This window comes from Chiloscyllium plagiosum, unplaced genomic scaffold, assembly GCF_037043375.1.
Source record: "Chiloscyllium plagiosum isolate Xiang-an unplaced genomic scaffold, Cpla_swu_hap1 HiC_scaffold_37, whole genome shotgun sequence".
Taxonomy (NCBI): Eukaryota; Metazoa; Chordata; class Chondrichthyes; order Orectolobiformes; family Hemiscylliidae; genus Chiloscyllium; species Chiloscyllium plagiosum.
Genome location: NW_028270175.1, coordinates 7,526,928 through 7,546,447, shown reverse-complemented (window position 1 = coordinate 7,546,447; position 19,520 = coordinate 7,526,928). Strand labels below are relative to the sequence as shown.

Sequence of the window (19,520 nt, the reverse complement as noted above, 5' to 3'; positions counted from 1 at the left end):
AGAGAGGTTTTAAGAATGAAAAGTTGGAAAGAGTTTGAATGTGTGCCTTGGTGGTTGAAGATACAGCCACCTGAGAATATAGTGGAATTTTTGTATTAAGATTAAACCATTGAAATAATAAACTTGCACGAATTCAGCTGTTTTGTTCCCTTATTTCAAATACTTTCTAACTTTTTGTACTAACTCTTACAGATCTATCATTGAAAAGGAAGGACCGAGATCACTTTTCAGAGGGTTAGGACCTAACTTGATAGGTGTTGCTCCATCCAGGTAAATTTCCATATTGCCACTATATTTCCATATATTTTCTTAATGCTGTGTGAATACCTGATTAGATCTTAAAGTGGAATTCAGGCTATCCTTGGTAGGACTCAAAGACTTATGGTGACAAATAATTTGAATGTATGTGCTGTCCTCCTACTTTATTTTCACACTTGTCCTTTGAAATGTGAATACTACCCTTGTTCAAGTCACAATCTCTTCACTTCAGAACGTGTGTAACAACTTCACTACACTGTGTTAATTACGTTTTTATCACAACATTAGAAGAACACATGTTAAGTGGCGTTACTCCCCTTTTGGCGTGAGGGGGCTGCATTTTGAACTTGGGATGTTACTGTGGATTTGCTTCTCTTTGAACAATAAAAATTTAATAATTCAAACATACCAGTAACACAATAACAGAAATGGTAGACTGCAAAAAGTAAATATCAAAAACAAAATTTCGGAGAGGGACAGTGATTGGCAGAGACCTTTATTCAGAATTCATTTCTACATTGGGAAAATTAGTGCCATTATAACTTAATTGGGGCACTCTTGTTTGGGGGGAGAGACCTATTTCAGCACCTCGCAAACCCATAACCCCTACCATATAGAAAAGTAAGGGTAGCCAATTAACATTACCAACTATGAATTCCCCTTCAAGCCACACCATCATGATTTGATAGCCCCACTCCTTTTGTATTGCCAGGTCAAAATCCCGGAAGTTTCTTTAACTGCACTATGGGGTGTACTTGTATCAAATGGACCATAGTGGTTCAAGAAGATGACACCAGGTTTTTTTATTTTTAAGGGCACTTGGGGTTGGGCAATAACAGCTGGCCTTGACAGCAATTCTCACGTTTATTAGATAATTAAAAAGTATTTTATGCTGATGCTTCAGTGAGGTATTAACAGATCAAGATTAAATGAAGGTCCAGATTTGTAATGGTGGTCAATATGCCTTCTGCAATTAACCTCTAAACGGCCTAATTTTTTTCACCATATCGCTGTTAATTGTACCATTGGTTTTCAAAAGATGACCAACACTTAAGTTATCTTGTAGTATAATGACTCAGCATATGTGGTACACTTTCGTACAGATGTGATCTAAATGCAGACAATTCAGGCTTTTTAAATAAAAAAAATACAACTCGAAACTGCAGATGCTGAAAATTAAACAAAAACTGAAATTACTGAGAAAACTCAGCAGGTTTGGTAGCATCTATGAAAAGACAGCAACGTTAAAGTTTCAAATCCAGTGACCCTTCTTCAGAACCAATGTAGCGAGGAAAATGTTGGTATAAATGCTGAAAATGGGGTTAGGAAAGAGTAAACAATAGATGGAAATGAAACCGAGAGAGAGAGAGAGGAGAAAACAGTTGGACAGACAAAGGAATTGGTAAAGATCAGCCTGGAGAGATCAATGGCTGTTAATGGGCTCTATTAGTAGCTGACAATGGAATGATGGTGGTGCAACCCAAGTGATGACATAGTCTGGTATGTCAGGGTTGGAGTAAGGACTTAGGAGAAGGTGCTTAGCCCTTAAAATTATCGATCTCTATATTGAGTTCCGAAAGTTGCAGGGGTCCCAGCGGAAAAGGGGATGCTGTTCTTCCAGCTTGTGCTGAGCTTTGCTGTAGAACTGCAACAAGCTCAGGACAGAGATGTTGACCAGCAAATGCGGTGGTGTGTTGAAGTGGCAGACAGCAGTGAGTTGAGTCATTCCTGCAGGGAGAATATTGGTGTTGTGCAAAATGGTCGCTCAGTCTGCGTTTTGTCTCCCCGATGTAGAGCATATCACATTGTGACCAGCTATTGCAGTAGATTGAATGAAGTACAGGTAAATTTGTGGCAGAAGGTGCGCCTGGGGCCTTGCATATTGATGAAGGAAGAAGTAAACTGGCTTCTTATAATCCTTGTGTGAATACCTGTTGAGCAACCTCACTTAACTTGAATGTATGCCCTTTCTCATGATTTTTTTAAAGAAAGGAAGTTGAAGGTATAATACTCAGTCAACAAAAGAGATTAGAATTGAATACGAAACTAGGCATATTCCTATTTTATGTTGTTTACTTGTGTGAACAAAGCAACATTGACATGCCTGTCACCTGTCCCCTCCTCTGTTATCAGCTATGGCTATCTAGTATCCCCTGTAGAAATGTGTTGAAAGTAGGATGCTGGAAAAGCACATCATGTCAGACAGCATCCAAGGAGCAGGAGAATCGATGTGACAGGCGTAAGCTCTTCATCAGGAATGTGGGCCAAGGAACTGAGAGATAACTAGGAGGGGGTTGGGGCTGGGGGCAAGGTAGCTGGGAATGCAATAGGTAGATGAAGGTAGGGGAGAAGGTGATAGGTCGGAGAGGAGGGTGGTGCAGATAGATGGGAAAGATGATGGATAGATCAAGAGGGCGGTGCCAAATTGGAGGCTTAGGGCGGGGATAAGGTGGAGGGAGGGGAAATGAGGAAACTGACAAAATTCACATTAATCCCATGTGGTTGCAGGGTCTCAAGACGAAACATGAGACGTTCTTCCTCAAGGCGTTGGGTGGTCCGGGTTTGGCAATGGAGGATGCCTAGGACCTGCATGTCCTCGGTGGAGTGGGAGGGGAGTTGAAGTGTTCAGCCACGGTGTGGTGGATTTGGTTGGACTCGACCCAGTCCCAAACCTCCAACTCGGCACTGCCCTTTTGACCTGTCGTCTTTCCCATCTATCTGCTCCACCCTCCTCCGACCTATCACCTTCTCCCCCACCTTCATTTACCTATAGCATTCTCAGCTAGCTAACCCCCCACCGCCACCCCCCCCCCCCTGCACAAGTCCTCACTCCCCCTTCCATTTATCTCTCAGCCCCCCCCCCCCCCCCCCCCCAGGCCCACAAGCTTCATTCCTGATGAAGGGCTTATGTCCAAAACATCAATTCTCCTGCTCCTCGGATGCTGCCTGACCTGCTGTGCTTTTCCAGCACCACATTCTCAACTCTGATCTCCAGCATCTACTGTCCTCACTTTCCCCCTGTAGAAGTGTGTCCATAGTTTAAATGGAAATAGAAATTAATCTGCCTGTGTCTCTTATTTTAGAAAAGAAATTTAAAAAGCGTTGGTTGCAAAGCATTTTGGAACATTTCAGTGAAGTATTTTTGAAGTGCAGCCACTATTGTAGGAGCTAATTTGTGCACAGCAAGCTCCAGCAAACAGCAATATCTGATGACTAGGGTTTTTTTTTTGTAATGTTCAGAGATAAATATTGGCTTGCTGACTGGTAGGTTTCTCTTGTTCCTCAAACTAATGTGTGAGGTTTTTTTTAAGGTCTGTCCTAGAAGGCGCAGGAGGTCTCTGTTTAATGTCTCACTTGAAATGACATCAATGCAGCACACCATCAATACTGTACTGCACTGCAGTGTCACCCAGATTCACCTTTAGCAAACTCACTTTTACTGCCATTTTTATATATTCCTTTGATTGTTTTGCAATTTTAACACAGGATCATAGGGTTAAAGTACACTATATTCAGGTACCATGTAAGAATGTAAAACTGATGTAACTTGGACAATCAATGACCTCTTGGTTTTAGTGAGTTGTTAGAAGGGATGAATACTGCAGTTGTTAGCATTCTGCTGGAAAAGATTCATTGGATGGTAAAGAAATTACATGTTTTTTAATTGCAGTGTAAAGAGAGATTGCACATTGTTTCTTGGCAGGCAATGACGAGTGCAAGTGTAACCCATTGGATTCCTAACAAAAGTCAGAGTTTTAACATTTTATTTATTTTGCTGGGAACAAAAGGACTGCTTAGTGAAGTAGCTGCTAGCGATGGGAGTGGACCTTGTTTTCTGATTCATTTTTGACTGTATCAGTTATGCTGGGAAAAAAATGAAGGTTTAAGATCCCAACTTTGTAGCAATGTGAATCCTTTTTGCATTCTGGTAATAATTACAAGCTGTTTGTGAGGGATCTGAGAGAGATCGTTACTCAACGTGAACAGAACCTTGCCAAATGGCTGGTTGGATGTTAACCTAGTTTTTCCCTGACTGGGGAAGTGTGCATCTTGTGATGATGCTGCCCATTCTACAAGGATATGTTGTCATTGACTTTTTTTCCCAGAGAGATCATAAAAGATGCGGACACCAATAGGTCTAAATTTGAAGGGTTTTAGGGCCAATTTGATTATAGCTAACAAATACTGCCTCAGGCAAAAGGCTTTAAGTTTTTGAAAAAAGCACTTGTACCAAGAAAGGGGAGTGGCCAGTTCTCCCAGCTCAGCTGTTTTCTAGTTTGATTTGGTTTTGGCAGTCAGTTTTGAAGCTGCTGGATCCAAGAGAAGTGGGTCCATGCTGATCCTCCCTCTCTCTTACTTCTATCCTGTAAGAATCTGTGTTTGATTTTATATTTTGTGCCAAGGGGTGTTTATGGGGATTGTTGCAAGTATTTGGAACAGCATCATTAAGTGCGGATAGTCTGCTGTGTTTTCAGATAGAGTAAGTTATTCGGTATTCTGTTCTCTTTTGCTTGTGTTTCATTTGGTAATCTTGTAAATAAATTGTATTGCTTAAAACCATGTGGTTTGACCAGCTGAATCACTCCTGGAATATCTGTGTTGCACCTGCACTAGCAAAGTTAGGATCTCGGCTACTTGAAATGTTTGAGCGGGCCCGCCCTGGTCCATAACAATCTGCACTGAACCCAATTCTGATATCATTCAGCATGCACTTGTGCTGAATTCCAGCATATTTGTTTTTCTACATAGCAATCACAATTAGGAATTCTTCTGAAACCCCATGCTGCATTTCAGTACTTTGTCTCGGAAGAACTAATGCTGTCTTGAGCAGGCAGGTGAAAAGATGACCCTTCTACTTTGTTGAGAGGCATTATTCTTCTGATGAAGTATTAAATTCTGATTTAATTGATGACCAGACACCAATTGCAAAACTAAATCTAGAAAATCTGGTCAGCATTCCCTCGGGCTTCAATGCAGAAAATAAGTTCAAAACAAAAACTGAAAACAACAGATCAGCATCTGGAACAGAGCCAACTAGTCATTGAGGCGCACAGTCCTCAGGCTTGAAATATTAAGAAGTCTGGCCTGTTCCTTCAGTACTTTATGTATTTCATTTTCTGCTGTTTTTGCCTTTAATTTATAGAAATACAGTCTCATTGGTCTAAATGTTTCCAAGCATGTCTGAACAAATGGTATTGTTCCCTGATTAATCAACTTTGATTCATATGCTTGACATTGTATGTCGTGGCAGAGACTGTAAAACATCTCTTTGACTAAGACCCAAACTATTTGCATCAAAACATCACTAATGCCAGTCTTGAAGCTGAAGAGGGATTTGAGATCTTTTTTCATTCTCTCATTCCTTGCCTTTGAAAGTTTTTGATTTTCAATTGTACTTCTGTCAGCAAGCTATTCGGTCAGTTCTCTGGATGTCAAATATGTGATGCAGATTAATGCTAGCAGCACAGGTTTAGTTCCTCTACTGGCTGAAGTTTCTGTAAAGACCCTGCCTTCTCAACCTTGCCCCTTACCTGAGGTGTGGTGATCCTCTGGTTAATCCATCACCAGTCATCTCTGCCTGAAGAGGGAGAAGCGCTATGGGACTATGACAACTTTATCTTTTCTTATTGGAAATATGGAAAAAGGTAGCAAACGTGGGTCAGCTGGCTCTTCGAACTTGCTCTGCCATTCACTGATCATGGCTGATCTTCCCAATCGATCCCCTTTCCTGTTTTCTCCTCATATCCTTTGATCGCTTTAGTTTAAATCTAATTCCTTACTGACAACATTTGATGTTTTGGCCCAAAATGTTTTCTGTGGCAGAGCATTCCTCAGGTTCAGCATTCTCGGTGGAGAAATTTCTCCTTTGCACTCCTTAGGTCAGTGGGAATATCCTTCGTATGTTTACCCTGTCCAGTCCTGTTTGAGTTTTATAGGGGTCAGTGTGCCTGACTAATTTTTTTATACCTCACATTGGATCGTTTCATTGATTCAATGTTGGCAAACAATGAATTCAAACTCGATAGGGATTTAGTATCCTGGAGCATAATTTAAACTGGTTAAGTTTGAATTGTTGTCAAAACAGCAACCAACTCAGATATCCATTTCATAGCCACATGTTATATATTTTCAATTTTCTGGTACAGTCTGAGACTGCTATCTGGTTATATCACACGTGCTTGTAAGCTCTCAGCTTAGGACAGCATTCACTCTTTCTTAACGGTACAGTCCACGCCTTCAACTTCGTAACATCCCTTGAAGAAAAAATGAACAATCATAATAGTATTTCTACACACATATATAAAACATTGAAATCTGTCCAATCTTATCTATACTTTATCCTATAAATCCGCGATAACGCATCTGCTATCACATTTTTACGAACAGCAACATGTGCAATTACAAAAATTAAGGTATGTAACACAAGACTCCAACAAAATAGTCTCATATTTTTGTCTTTTAATATTTCCAAGAATGTAAGAGGATTGTGGTCTATGTACACAACTGTCTCTGACACATTGTTCATCACATAAACATTAAAATGTAATGCCAGTGCCAAACTCAACAATTCTTTATCAATGATAGAATATTTTCTTTGGTGGGTGTTGGGTTTCTTTGAAAAGTAGTCAATTGGCCATTCAATTCCATTATCGCCTTCCTGCAGCAGTGTAGCTCCAACTCCTATATCGCTCGCATTGATTGCAACTTTGAAGGGTTTCAAAAAATCTGGTGTAGCTAAAATTGATGCGGTGGTTTTAAATTCTCAAATGCCTCCTAGCATTGTTCTGTCAACCGAAAGTTTGTGTTCTTCTTTAGTAAATCTGTTAGCAGTGCCACCACGTTGCTGAAGTTTGGAACATTCATCAATGGCATTTGTCTTCACGTTCCTTCGAGTCAACCTTCCATGACCGATGTAATGTCCCAAGAATGTCCCACCTTGGCAAATTCTTTTTTTTAAGTTTATTACCAGTTTTGCTTCTCTTAATCGTTCAAAGAGCTCTGCCAACTGTACCATGTGATCACTAAAGGACACTATATCATCCAGATAAGCTGTACAGTTTGTTAATCAAGCCACAACTCTGTTAATGAGTCCTTGGAATGTGGTTTGGTGCGTTCTTCAGTCCAAAAGGCATCGCTCTGAATTGATATAGCCCATTTGGGGTTACAATGCAGAAACCTCTTTTGCTTTCTTTGATAAAGGTACCTGCCAATAACCAGTAAGTCCAACTTTGTGATGTAAGTGGCTTGTCCAACTTTCTCTATACAGTCCTCCAATCTTGGTATCGGGTATGATTTCAATTTTAGTATGGTGTTGACCTTCCAATAGTCCACACAAAATCAAGAGTTCAGTCAGGTTTGGAAACTAACACAATCGGTGAACTCACACTGACTCGGTTCGATGATATCTTTGTTGAGCATCGCCTCCACTTCTGGACATGTGTGGCTATAAGAGGATTAAGTCTGTAGGGGTGTTGTTTTATTGGAACAGCATTCCCTACTTCCACCTCATGCACAATAATGCTGGTCCTCCTGTCTTATTCCTGCATATGTCTTAATACTGATGCAACAAACCTTTCAACTGGGTTGTTTTCTCCTGAGACAGTTCCTTAACCTATCTCACTCCTCAGGGACTTCCTCATTATTTAGCATATTTTTAGGCATATCAAACTCAATGCCATCTGGATTTGATCCTTCACTCTGCAGCGCAGTAACTAACACCTGTTTCTCCAGTTCCCTGTCTCTATTATAGCAAGGTTTCAACATAGTCACACTCGATACAGTTTTTCTTCAATCCTGCATCTTTACCAGATAGTTTACCTGACTTATTGTTTTCTCAGTTTGATAGCGACCACTAAACGTGGCTTTGAAGGGATCGCCTACCACTGGTAACAATACTAATACGTCATCTCCACTGAGAAAATGTCCGAATTTTAGACTTTATCTGCCATCTGCTTCATTCTGTGCTGTGCCCTCTTCAGGTGTTGTTTATCTAACTCACCTCCTCGATTTAATCTCTCCCTTACCTCCAATTCATATTTCAAGTGAGAGATCTCAGACTTTGGTCCTGTCAATTTTTCTTTAATTAATTTCAAAGGCCCTCTCACTTCATGTATGAATATTAACTCAAAGGGAGTAAACTGAGTCAATTCTTTGGGGCATCTCTACTGGCAAACAATACGAATGGGATATCTTTATCTTAATCATCCGGGTAATCCTGACAGTATGCTTGTAACGTAGTCTTCAGGGTCCGATGCCACCTTTCCAAAACTCCCTGGGATTCAGGATGGTACGCACTTGATTTAAAGTGCTGTATGACTAAGCTATCCAGGACTTCCTTAAAAACCCAGCAGTGAAATTAGACCCTTGGTCTGACTGAATCACTCTGGGTGGCCCATACAGCGTGAAGAAAGATACTAACTCTTCTATCACCCTTTTTGCCTTCATTCTGTGTAATGGAATAACCTTGTGAAATCTGGTGCACACATCCATTATGGTTAGCAAGTACCCTACTGGTTTCCACTTTCAGTTTTCGGGAGGGGACCTACACAATCAATCATAACCCGCGTGAAAGGTTCTTCAAATGCAGGAGTTGACAACAAAAGTGTTGGTTTTATTATAACCTGTGGCTTACCTACCATTTGGCATGTATGACATGTATGGCAAAATTCAACCACATCCTTGTGCAGTCCAGGCCAATAGACAGGCTTTTGTATCTTATGATTTGGAGATGCCGGTGTTGGACTGGGGTGTACAAAGTTTAAAAATCACACAACACCAGGTTATAGTCCAACAGGTTTAATTGGAAGCACACTAGCTTTCGGAGCGTCGTTCCTTCATCAGGTGGTAGTGAGGAATGACACTCCGAAAGCTAGTGTGCTTCCAGTCAAACCTGTTGGACTATAACCTGGTGTTGTGTGATTTTTAATTTTCTACCTTAGCCTGAGTTTTCCTCACACCTAGGTGACCACCTACTGGTAATTCATGTGCTACCTGTAACACTTCCTGCCTGTATGCTACTGGCAACACAATTTGGTGCACTTCTGCCCATTTTTCCTCTGAACTAACCTGCCAAGCTCTCCATTTTCATCTTAGGATTCTATCTTTAAGATAATAGCCCTCAGGAATAAATTGATTCCTTCTGTTGTAAGTCCATTTGCCTTTCAGGACTAAGCACTTCTGCCTGATCCTTTGCTTGTTCAGGTTCTTTCTGCATCATTACATCAAATAGGGTGTCCGCTAACTGAACCAAAGTATGTATTTAATTGGACTGCCACTTCCTTATTTCCAATATAACTTGCCCACTTTCTGACTGTAAGGGACTTGTATTGTTTTCACTAATCTTTTTCTCCTCACATACTTCGTCTTTCTCTCTAGTTTTTGCTTCCAGCTATGACTTATGATAGTGCGATCTTGTTACTACACAGTTTGGAAAAATTCCAGGATATTTTTCTTTTAACTCCTCAGTTCCCTGGGTTTCCCTTTGGCTTCTCCACAACAAGGGTGTCAATCCCACCTTGGATCCTTCTAATTCATTCCCAAGAGCAAACTGTATTCCTGGAACTGACACTGTCAATCACTCCCACTGTTACTTCCCAGTCTTGATTTGGCTCTCCAACCTGATCTTACACAAGGGAATGCTACATTTCAGTTATCTATGCCACAAATTTCCCCCCTCTCTCCGGCAACATGTCCGTGTACAAATGTGTTAATCTCTTACTATGAGAGACTGATTAGATCCCGTATCTCTCAAAGTTATAACTTCTTTCACAATTCCCCCTGTAGTTCCTGAGTAAATTTTACCCACAGAGGCGAAGTCTTTGTAGAGATCAGGCTCTTAACTCAATACCCTACCCCTGTTTAGGCTGTGCACTGTCCTGCTGCGCTTTGACTTTTCTTGGGGTTTTCTTTACTGCTTTTATTAATGCCACTGGCTTTGCCCCTTTTACCACATATTTTCCCACAGTGCCTTTCTTCAGTGACCAGGACTGTGACTTTACATGTCCCACCTTACCACAGTGGAAACACTTGAGGCCTTTCACCTCCTTTTCACCCTCTTGGGCTTCTTCATCTGTGGTAAACTATTACCAGTGTGCTCTGCTTTGTTTTTTGTAGTGTAGGGTCTCCCCTTCTCCCAAATTTGTATTCTTCTCAAGATTAAATTCTTGCCGGAAGCTAAATTTTGCCTTGTGCACCAATGCATTTTCATTTGCCATCTCTGCCACTCTTCCTTTATTTCGATTCAGGACCCAAGCCTCAGAATCAACTAGGACACTCTCCACCTTAATGAAGAATTCTATCATGTTCAGCTTACTCCTCCTCAAGAGGCCTTGCAGAACTAGATTGCCAATTATTCCTTTCTGATTACACAATACCCAGTCTAGGGTAGCCTGTTCTCTCACTGGTTCCTCAACATATTGATACAGATACCTCCCTCCCACACTGCAGGAATTTCTCCTCTATGATATTGTTATTGTTTTGGTTTGCTCAATCTATATGTGAATTCAAGTTATATTTGTAGGTGCACCTTTATTGCTTGTCTCTAATTTCCCATTGAATGCTTGGGATGTTTTGCATGGCCTAAACAAAGTCAAATGGACCTATAGAGACAGAATTCAGGACTTTGGAGGGGGATAAAACTTGGGTCAAAGCAGGTTTTTTTTCCAAATGGCCCAACCTCAGCAGGTCTACAAGTCTGTTCAGGTTCATTTGGGTTCGCTTTCGAGAAAATTTTCATTTATTAGGTCTCTGGTTTTTGGACGTGTGGCTAAAGAGTACCTGACATGTATTAAGACTCAAGGCTTTGAGGCTCGTCTTTTTAACATTCTTAGTCCTTTTTGCATTATTTTGTACTTGTTTAATTCTCACCTTTGAATTCTGTCTAATGCTTTTCTCATGTCCCATTCTGCCTTTTATTTTGCCCTAGTATCAACCTCTTCTGTCTCCCTGTCTCAGTTCCCATTTCCTTGTCACTTGAGTTTAAACCCTCCCTAACTGCACTAGCAAATACTTCCCCCCAGGACCAGTTCCAATATCCCAAGAATTTGAAACTGTCCCCCTCGTACCTTCGGTCCAGTCACATATTTGTCTGATATATCCTGCTATTTCTCCATCTGACTAGCATATGAAACTGGTAGCAATCCTGAGATCACTACCTTCTGAGGTCCTATTTTTAATGTGTTTCCTAACTCAGCCTATGTTCTGCTTTTAAGGTTTTTTTTTAAACCTGTGTCATTCATACCAATCATGGACTATTCGCCCTCCCTCTCCAAAATGTCCCATACCTGCTGCAAGACATCCTTGACCCTAGCACCCATGAAGCAACATACCATCCTGGAGTATTATTTGCAGCCACAGACACATCTAGCCCTTTCCTATACAACTATTATTTTGGCTGTTCACTATTAGTATAGCCGTCCCACACTTATTCTTCTTCTCCTGTACAGCACTGCCAACTGTGGTGCAATGCATTTGCGTGTTGCCATTTGCCTCCCAATAGTATCGAGTGATCCATCAATTTTTACAAAGCAATAGCCACAGAGTTTCTGCATTTCCTGCCTGGGGGCCATCCACTCCCTTCACATCTGCAAGTCTTAGCCTGCAGTGTGACCACCACTTTGTGCGATCCATGTTACTCTCAGCCTTGCGGATGCTCGCTGCATCTCCAGTCGCTGGTTGAACTCTGAAACTTGGACTTCAAGGAACTGCGATACTTCTATACACACTCTGGTCCCTGGCACTGGAACTGTGCCAGACTTCCCACATAGAGCTTGAGGAGCACAACACAGCCTTGAGCTCTACTTCTTTGACTTCTCCTTTTAAATTAAATCCTTAGATTGCCCTTAAAGTCAGCTTGTTCTTTGTTCTTGTCCTTGTTCTTTGGATCTCTGCCTTTATAAACTAAACCAAAAATAAAGACCTTTACAAACTATAAGTGAGAAAAATAGTATACTCTTCCCAGCCATTTTCGCTGTGGTGCAGGGCCTCCTTCCCATACTCAAGACTTTTATTGATTCATATTTCACCATGTACCATAGTGGAATTCAAATCTATGTTCCCAGAACAATAGCTCGGGTCTCAGGATTACTCATCCAGTAACAATTTCACTGTATCATCGACACTCCCCTAAAAGAGTTGTGGGCAAACTGATTTAAAGCAGAAATTCTGGAAGTACCAAGTTTGGTGGAATCTGTGGAGGTAAAAATAAAAAAATAGAAATACCATTTCAAGTTAATGGTCTTGCATCAACATTTCTTGAAACACTATTTATCTTTCCTCAAACCTGTCAAGTACTTGCAACAATTTAGATTAGATTACTTAGTGTAGAAACAGGCCCTTCGGCCCAACAAGTCCACACCAACCTGCCGAAGCGCAGCCCACCCAGACCCATTCCCATACGTTTACCCCTTCACCTAACACTACGGGCAATTTAGCATTGCCAATTCACCTAACCTGCACATTTTTGGACTGTGGGAGGAAACCGGAGCACCCGGAGGAAACCTACACAGACACTGGGAGAATGTGCAAACTTCACACAGTCAGTCGCCTGAGGTGGGAATTGAACCCGGGTCTCTGGCGCTGTGAGGCAGCAGTGCTAACCACTGCTGAAACAAAATTCTGGTTTTATTTCAGGTTACCAGCATCTTCAGAACATTTTTATGGACAAACTGGTGATATACCGCTCTATATTATCTTGATGGGTCATCAAATGCTTAATCTTGCAACATTAGCCTTTCCTCAACCCAGGCATACTGACAATAATTATGCTTATTAGTCCCTGGTTCACGTAACATAGACAGGGAAACCTTCTGGTCTGTACAGTGCACCTACCTATTGAGCAACTTCTTTCAGTGATTGTATATATTATGTAAAGTTTTTAAATTGTTAGTTATTATGCAGATCTGTTCTGATGACAAACATAGGGATCTCTGGTGTACAAGACCACGGATGTGATTGTAGTTGCTTTATTTCCAGATTGAGCAACAGACTGTTCAGATAAATCTTGAAATAATCCAAATTCATTCATAAGTCTTCTTTGGTATCCTCTTTGCTGACCACACTGATATGCATTTTTTCATGTCAAGTAAATTTGATTCCTGGGGTCCACAAGTCCTTTCATGATTTTTTTACCTTGCTATTTGCTGACGTAGTCAGTATCTTAAGCATCAAATGGTATCCTTCATTTTTAAATACCAAGTTCTAATGATACCTAAATTATTTAATAATTCAATGTGTCTGTTATCCGTCATTAAGTGCAATAAATGTTTAATGAGTTGTTATTTTTGTTCCTGTACAGAGCAATCTACTTTGCTGCATACTCCAAAACGAAGGAGAAGTGTAATGCAATCTTTGTGCCAAATTCTAATGTTGTCAACATGTGTTCTGCTGGTTTTGCAAGTAAGTACTAAATAATTATTAAGTATTAACTAAAATATTTATTTGGGAGTAGGCCATTCAAATCTGAGCACTCCCTGACATTGAGGTCATGGCAGGTTTTCTATTTCAACACCATTTCCTGCACTATCTCCACAGTCCTTGATTTTAAAATGTAGACATTTATCAATATCGGTTTTGAATATACTCAATGGCTGAGTTGCCATAGTCGCCTGGGATAGAGAATTCCAAAGGTTCACCACCATCTGATTGAAATTAAAGATTCCTCTCCTTAGTCCTAAATGAACTGCCCCTTACTCTGAGATTATGACCTCTGGTTCTAGAGGTCCTCCTGCCAGTAGAAATCTATTTATGCCTACCTGGTCAGTCTCTAAAAGCATTTTGTGTATTGAATAAGATCAGCTCTCATTCTTTAAAACTCAAGAATATAGGCGCACTCTATTTAATATTTCCTCACAGGACTATCCTTTCAACCCAAGAATTAGTTTAGTGAAACTTAGTTGCACTCACTTTGTGACTGGTACATCTTTCCATATGTGAGGAGATCAAAACTGCACTCAGTGTTCAGTGTGGTGTCATCTGTACGTAATTGCATTACGACATCTTTTCTCCATACTCTCATTCTCTTGTAATAAAAGCAAACATGCAATCTCAGCTCTTAATTGGTTGCTGTATGTTCATATCTTCCAAAACCTTCAATGCCATTTTACCATGGGGTGGGTGTGTACTTTTTCAATATTAAAAATGGGTGTTTTGATGTTTCCAACTTATTAGAGATAACAGACAGGTAGATGGCAGTAAAATATTTTCAACAGTTGAGGAAACTTGGACTGAGGGCATAGTATTAAATTTTAGTGCAAGACTTTTTGAAATAAAATTTGGAAACACTTGACACATAGGTTTGGAGCTCTTTCTGAAAGTGAGAACTGATGCTAGACCAATTATTAATTTTAATCTGAGATTAGTTTTCAAAACTTTTCCAATGATATTAAGTTGGGTTTGAGGAGTTAGATTGTGAATTAATCATATTTTCATTGAATGACAGCCCCTCACTTATTCTAAGTGGCTTATTCTTGTTTCTGTATCCCTTATCAAATTATCCAAATTTTATTTTTACTCATCAACAAATGAGTACTATGAATTGTATCACATCCATATATAAAATATGACTGCTATTAATGTGCTTTGTTAAAATGTTGATCCCTGAAGCTGATGGTCATGCTTGATCATTGCATTTGTGATAATATTTCAAAATGTGAATTGGAATTAAATACATGTGCCTCTTATATATACTAGGCTTCATTACAAACACATTGATGAACCCAATTTGGCTGGTCAAAACAAGAATGCAGCTGGAAAGCAGGTAGGCTACACAAACATATGTGATTTAAAATGTTTGCATTCATAGTAACCAAGTATGAAATTCTTAACCTTTTATTGATTTCTCACTATTTGTAGGAAGCGAGGTGAAAAAGCAACCAATGCTTTCCAGTGTGCAAAAAATGTTTATCAAACAGAAGGATTCAAAGGTTTTTACAGAGGTTTGACTGCCTCGTATGCTGGGATCTCTGAGACTGTGATTCATTTTGTTATTTATGAAGCATTGAAAAAACATTTAGAAGAGTGGAGATTCGCTGTGAGGGAAAATGACAAGACAGCTTCAGACTTTTTAGGATTGATGATGGCAGCTGGCTTTTCTAAGACTTGTGCATCTTGTACTGCTTACCCTCACGGTACGTCTCCCTTGTTCTTCCCCTTTGATTTGTTGATTACTGCCTTTAGTTAACTGATATATGACAACAATTTGATTTTTTTTAAAATCTAAAATTCTGTCAATGTCACCGAATTGTACTTTACTTTGGAAACTGGATATAATTTTCTATTATTTTATGGAATATTTGAGGCCTTCAATGAAGGAATCTGATAACATTTAATTTTTGTCTTTATAGAACAATGTTCTGTTGACTTTTACTTTTTTTCCCCCCCAATGCATTTAATAGGAACATAGTCATGACCCTCTTATTGTGCTGTACTGTTTTAAATTTGTCAATTCAGATCTATAGCTTTCACTTTCTGGGTATCAAGTGAAGTGGACTGCAAAATTAGTTGCTCAAAAACCTAGCTGCAATTGTATTTTATTCTGTTGACTAATGGTGTAGTGCAACCAACTTTTACAGGGACAGCTTTGATCTGTTGTGTTAATCATAGTATCATGTGATTGTGATCACATTGTTTGAGATTCACCAAGAATATAAATGTTAAAATGACTTTATAAAAAAAAAAGTCCAGTCCCAGCATGGTCACAAAGCGGTGAGGAGAGATTGGAGTCTATTGGAATAGTGTCCACTGGAGTTTAGAAGAATGAGGTGAGGAGGGAAGGAATCTCATAGAACCCTGTAAAATTATAACAGGACTGAATGGGTTAGGTGCAGAAAGGATGTTCAAAACCAGGGGACATAGTTTTAGTGTAAGTCCTCTCGGACCTTATAAAAGTTTATAAAATCATGAGGGGCACATATAGGGTGAACAATCAAGGCCATTTCCCCAGGGTAGGGGAGTCCAGAACTAGAGGGCATAGGTTTAAAGTGAGAGGGGAAAGATTTAAAAGGAACCTGAGGGACAGCCTTTTCATGCAGAGGGTGATGTGTGTATGGAATAAGCTACCAGAGAAAGCGGTGGAGACTGGTATAGTTACAACATTTAAAAGGCTTCTGGATCGGTACAGGATAGGAAGGATTAGAGGGATCTGGGCCAAATGCTGGCAAATTGGACTAATTTAGAAAATCTGGTTGGCATTGGCGGGTTAGACCACAGGGTCTCTTTTCGTCCTGTTCATCTCTGACTCTATAACACGATATGAAAGCTATAGGGAGAAAAATATTTTGTTCTATCTTATTTTCCCTCATAACTTAGATTCACTTTAATGTCGTCTTTGTCTTCTGTGTTGTATTTAATTATTTCTTCCTTTATTGTTAAATCCATCCTTCTCCAAAGAAACTCTCCTTACTTCTGAAGGCATTGGTTCCCATCAAGGTCTATGGCTTCTTTGTGGCTGCAAGTAATTTCAGTTCCTATGGCACATTTTCCCAACTAACTCCAGATAATTTCACAGTACTTGGAATGTTCACACTTCCCTAAACCCAGTGTTGTGCAATTATAAATTTGCATATACAAAGTGATTTACAAAGCTTTTAGTATTAGTAGAATGCAGTAAAATATACCCTTGTTTGCTGTCACAACCTGTGTTTCAACACTAGGCTTGTTTTCCTTTTATGATTATGTTTTGGCAAGTTTATTTCAAGAATGATTGATAAAATCATATGATTCAAAGAAAGCTATTCAGTTGTACTTGGGCCAGTTCTTGAAAAAAGCTATCCAATTATTCCAACACCTCTGCTCTTTGCCCACAGACCTGCAATTATATCCTTTTAAAATAAGTAACCAATTCCCTTTTAAAAGTTACCATTGAATTTGCTTCCACCAATTCCTCAAACTCTGTACTTCAGATAATCATAAATTCTGTGCACAAAATAAAAATTTTCATCTCCACTCTGGTTCTTTTATCATCCTATCTTTATTTTCACTTTTTCATTCTGATTTTATTTTACTTCATACAGTGATGTGTATAATTTATTACTTGTCTAGAAAAAAGTTGAAAAGTGCTCCTGCATGTACGCTCACATTACAGTGGACCCCTGGTGTTTCAGAGGACTATTTGGAGTGGTACAAAGCTATTCCCACCGGGAAGGTGCTGGACTTGTGCTGAGGAGTTCAAATGCTCGCCTCTTAATCCTCTATCTAGAGTTATGCAAAATAATGAGTTAGATTCTGTGTACATCAACTATTCAGTGACTTTTTTTTAGAAAGTACATATGAAGACAGATCAACTTTTCCTTTGATAAAAGACCCATGGTCTGGACATGCACCTGGACAGTTGGTACTTCGTTAAAGAACAGGATTGCTAGCTGTTTTTTGAGAGTCAGTTAATTATGCTGAGCGGAGCATCAAAGTGAAAATTGAAGAGAAGGAAAAAATAGCATTTTCATCATTTTTCATTTGTTTTTCAGAGGTAATAAGGACACGATTACGGGAAGAAGGCACAAAGTACAAATCATTTTTGCAAACTGCACGTCTAGTGGCAATAGAGGAAGGTTATTTTGCTTTTTATAGAGGACTACAAGCACAGCTGATACGGCAGATTCCAAACACGGCCATTATGATGACTACATATGAACTGATTGTTCATGTTTTGGGATAGTGTTGGAAGTAAAACGAAACTCAGCAATCAACGGATTCTGTTTTATTGCACTGCAGTATCATAAACAGCCACAAACTAAACAAAAACGTGAGAAGTCACTGGTCAGACTAGAGACTGTTCAGGTCAAGTACAAAGGTGAGATGTTCTCTCTGGATTTGAGCCAAGTGGGCACTTTGGGTGCAAGAACTGGCATTAACTTCCCTTGGTGAACCAGAAACAAACTTGCAAGGGTTCCTGTTACTGATTGCTCTCTGGTGATTTCTACACCGTATACTAAAGGGCATTCACTGATACCAAAACCATGATGTCCTCTCTGGATTGCTGCTGCTAGAACAGGCTGTCAAATTGGACGCTTGGGGAAGTTTCTAGCTGGCAGGCAGCACCTGTAAAATTGTACCAAAGTAAGAATGATCACTGACAGAAAACTGACAAAACAAAAGACACACACTTTCTCTGAACCTAATCTGTGCAGTGATATCTGTGTATTGGTCTCTAGTCATCACTATTTATTTTTATGAAGTGAAGTTGCAAATTTCATTGTGATCTCATTTTTCTCATGGAATGCATAGGATTTTTCTTTTGGCCTTCTGAAAATCTTCAGAAGCTTTTTGAAGGGAATATGTATATTTTGCAATGTGTATGGTTTTTGTTGTGTTTAGCTAATGTGTTTATACTGAATGCAGTACAGAATACATGCTATGTGCAGTTACAGAAGAAAATGAGAGTAATCGTTGATTAATTTGATTTAGTATGTCTTTATCAAAATGTGGAAACTGGAAACTTATCCCTTCAGCTACAATGGTGTATTACAAGACTTGAAAGGAAAATGTACATCTTATTACTTAAAAAACACTGATAATGCTGTCATGCTACTTAGTCACTCTTAATTATTTTAGTTTACAACTGAGTCATCTAAAAATGAAGTTTAGAACTTATTCTATTCAATGTAAAGTTATCAGGGCTAAATTGAACTCCAGACTTGAATCCTTCATTTTTTTATCTGATTACCAGCATCTGCGGTATTTCACATTTTCTTCTGACAATTATTTCAATGTTCAATCAGCAGAAAGCTGATACTGTTAAAACCTGCAGTGGTAATCATTTGAAAAAATGTGCGTATTTTACTCTTAATTTTACATGTGTGCCTTATCAGAGTTGACAAGCTAACATTGGAATGGGATGAAATTTGTTTTCTGTGATGAGTACTGCAGGTTTTAATATGACCTGGTAATCAAACATTTTGATATATATTTCCCATTCCAAACTGGTTGCCAAGTTATTTTCCCCCCAGATATTTAAATGTTTTCATTTAATGACTGTATTTGAGGGTAGGTGAAAGAGATACTATGATAATGCTCTTCCACAGCAATATATGAAGTTTTAGTAGCAACAAATAGAAATGTTTGGCTCACCTCAGAATTTAGGAAAGTGTTATCGGGTGATACTTTTTAAGGGAAATAAATATTAGTGACTTAGTCATGTTACATTTTTGCTTGCATTCAGCATGTGTTACTGTTGGATTTGTTTCTTCTCAAAATATTCTGGATCTGTGCAAGAATTTCCATCTAAATAAATGCCTTCGTCCTAAACTTTCTACCAAGCATTTCAGTTA

At 39.3% G+C, this 19,520-nt stretch overlaps 1 protein-coding gene and 1 long non-coding RNA gene across 2 annotated transcripts in view; one reads left to right on the top strand and one right to left on the bottom strand.

Annotated features, from left to right (window-relative positions):
* Positions 1 to 19,502, top strand: part of slc25a33 (solute carrier family 25 member 33) — a 38,137-nt gene extending 18,635 nt beyond the window's left edge. The window contains exons 3-7 of the mRNA XM_043676183.2: positions 193 to 270; positions 13,553 to 13,653; positions 14,947 to 15,013; positions 15,109 to 15,383; positions 17,718 to 19,502. Of these exons, the coding sequence (XP_043532118.1) occupies positions 193 to 270; positions 13,553 to 13,653; positions 14,947 to 15,013; positions 15,109 to 15,383; positions 17,718 to 17,908 (712 nt within the window). The 3' untranslated portion in view covers positions 17,909 to 19,502. The remainder of the gene's footprint in view (positions 1 to 192; positions 271 to 13,552; positions 13,654 to 14,946; positions 15,014 to 15,108; positions 15,384 to 17,717) is intronic.
* The window catches only part of LOC122540431 (uncharacterized), a 38,956-nt gene continuing 25,824 nt past the window's right edge, over positions 6,389 to 19,520 (bottom strand). Inside the window, exon 3 of the long non-coding RNA XR_015753429.1 lies at positions 6,389 to 6,512. This is a non-coding gene — a long non-coding RNA (uncharacterized LOC122540431). The remainder of the gene's footprint in view (positions 6,513 to 19,520) is intronic.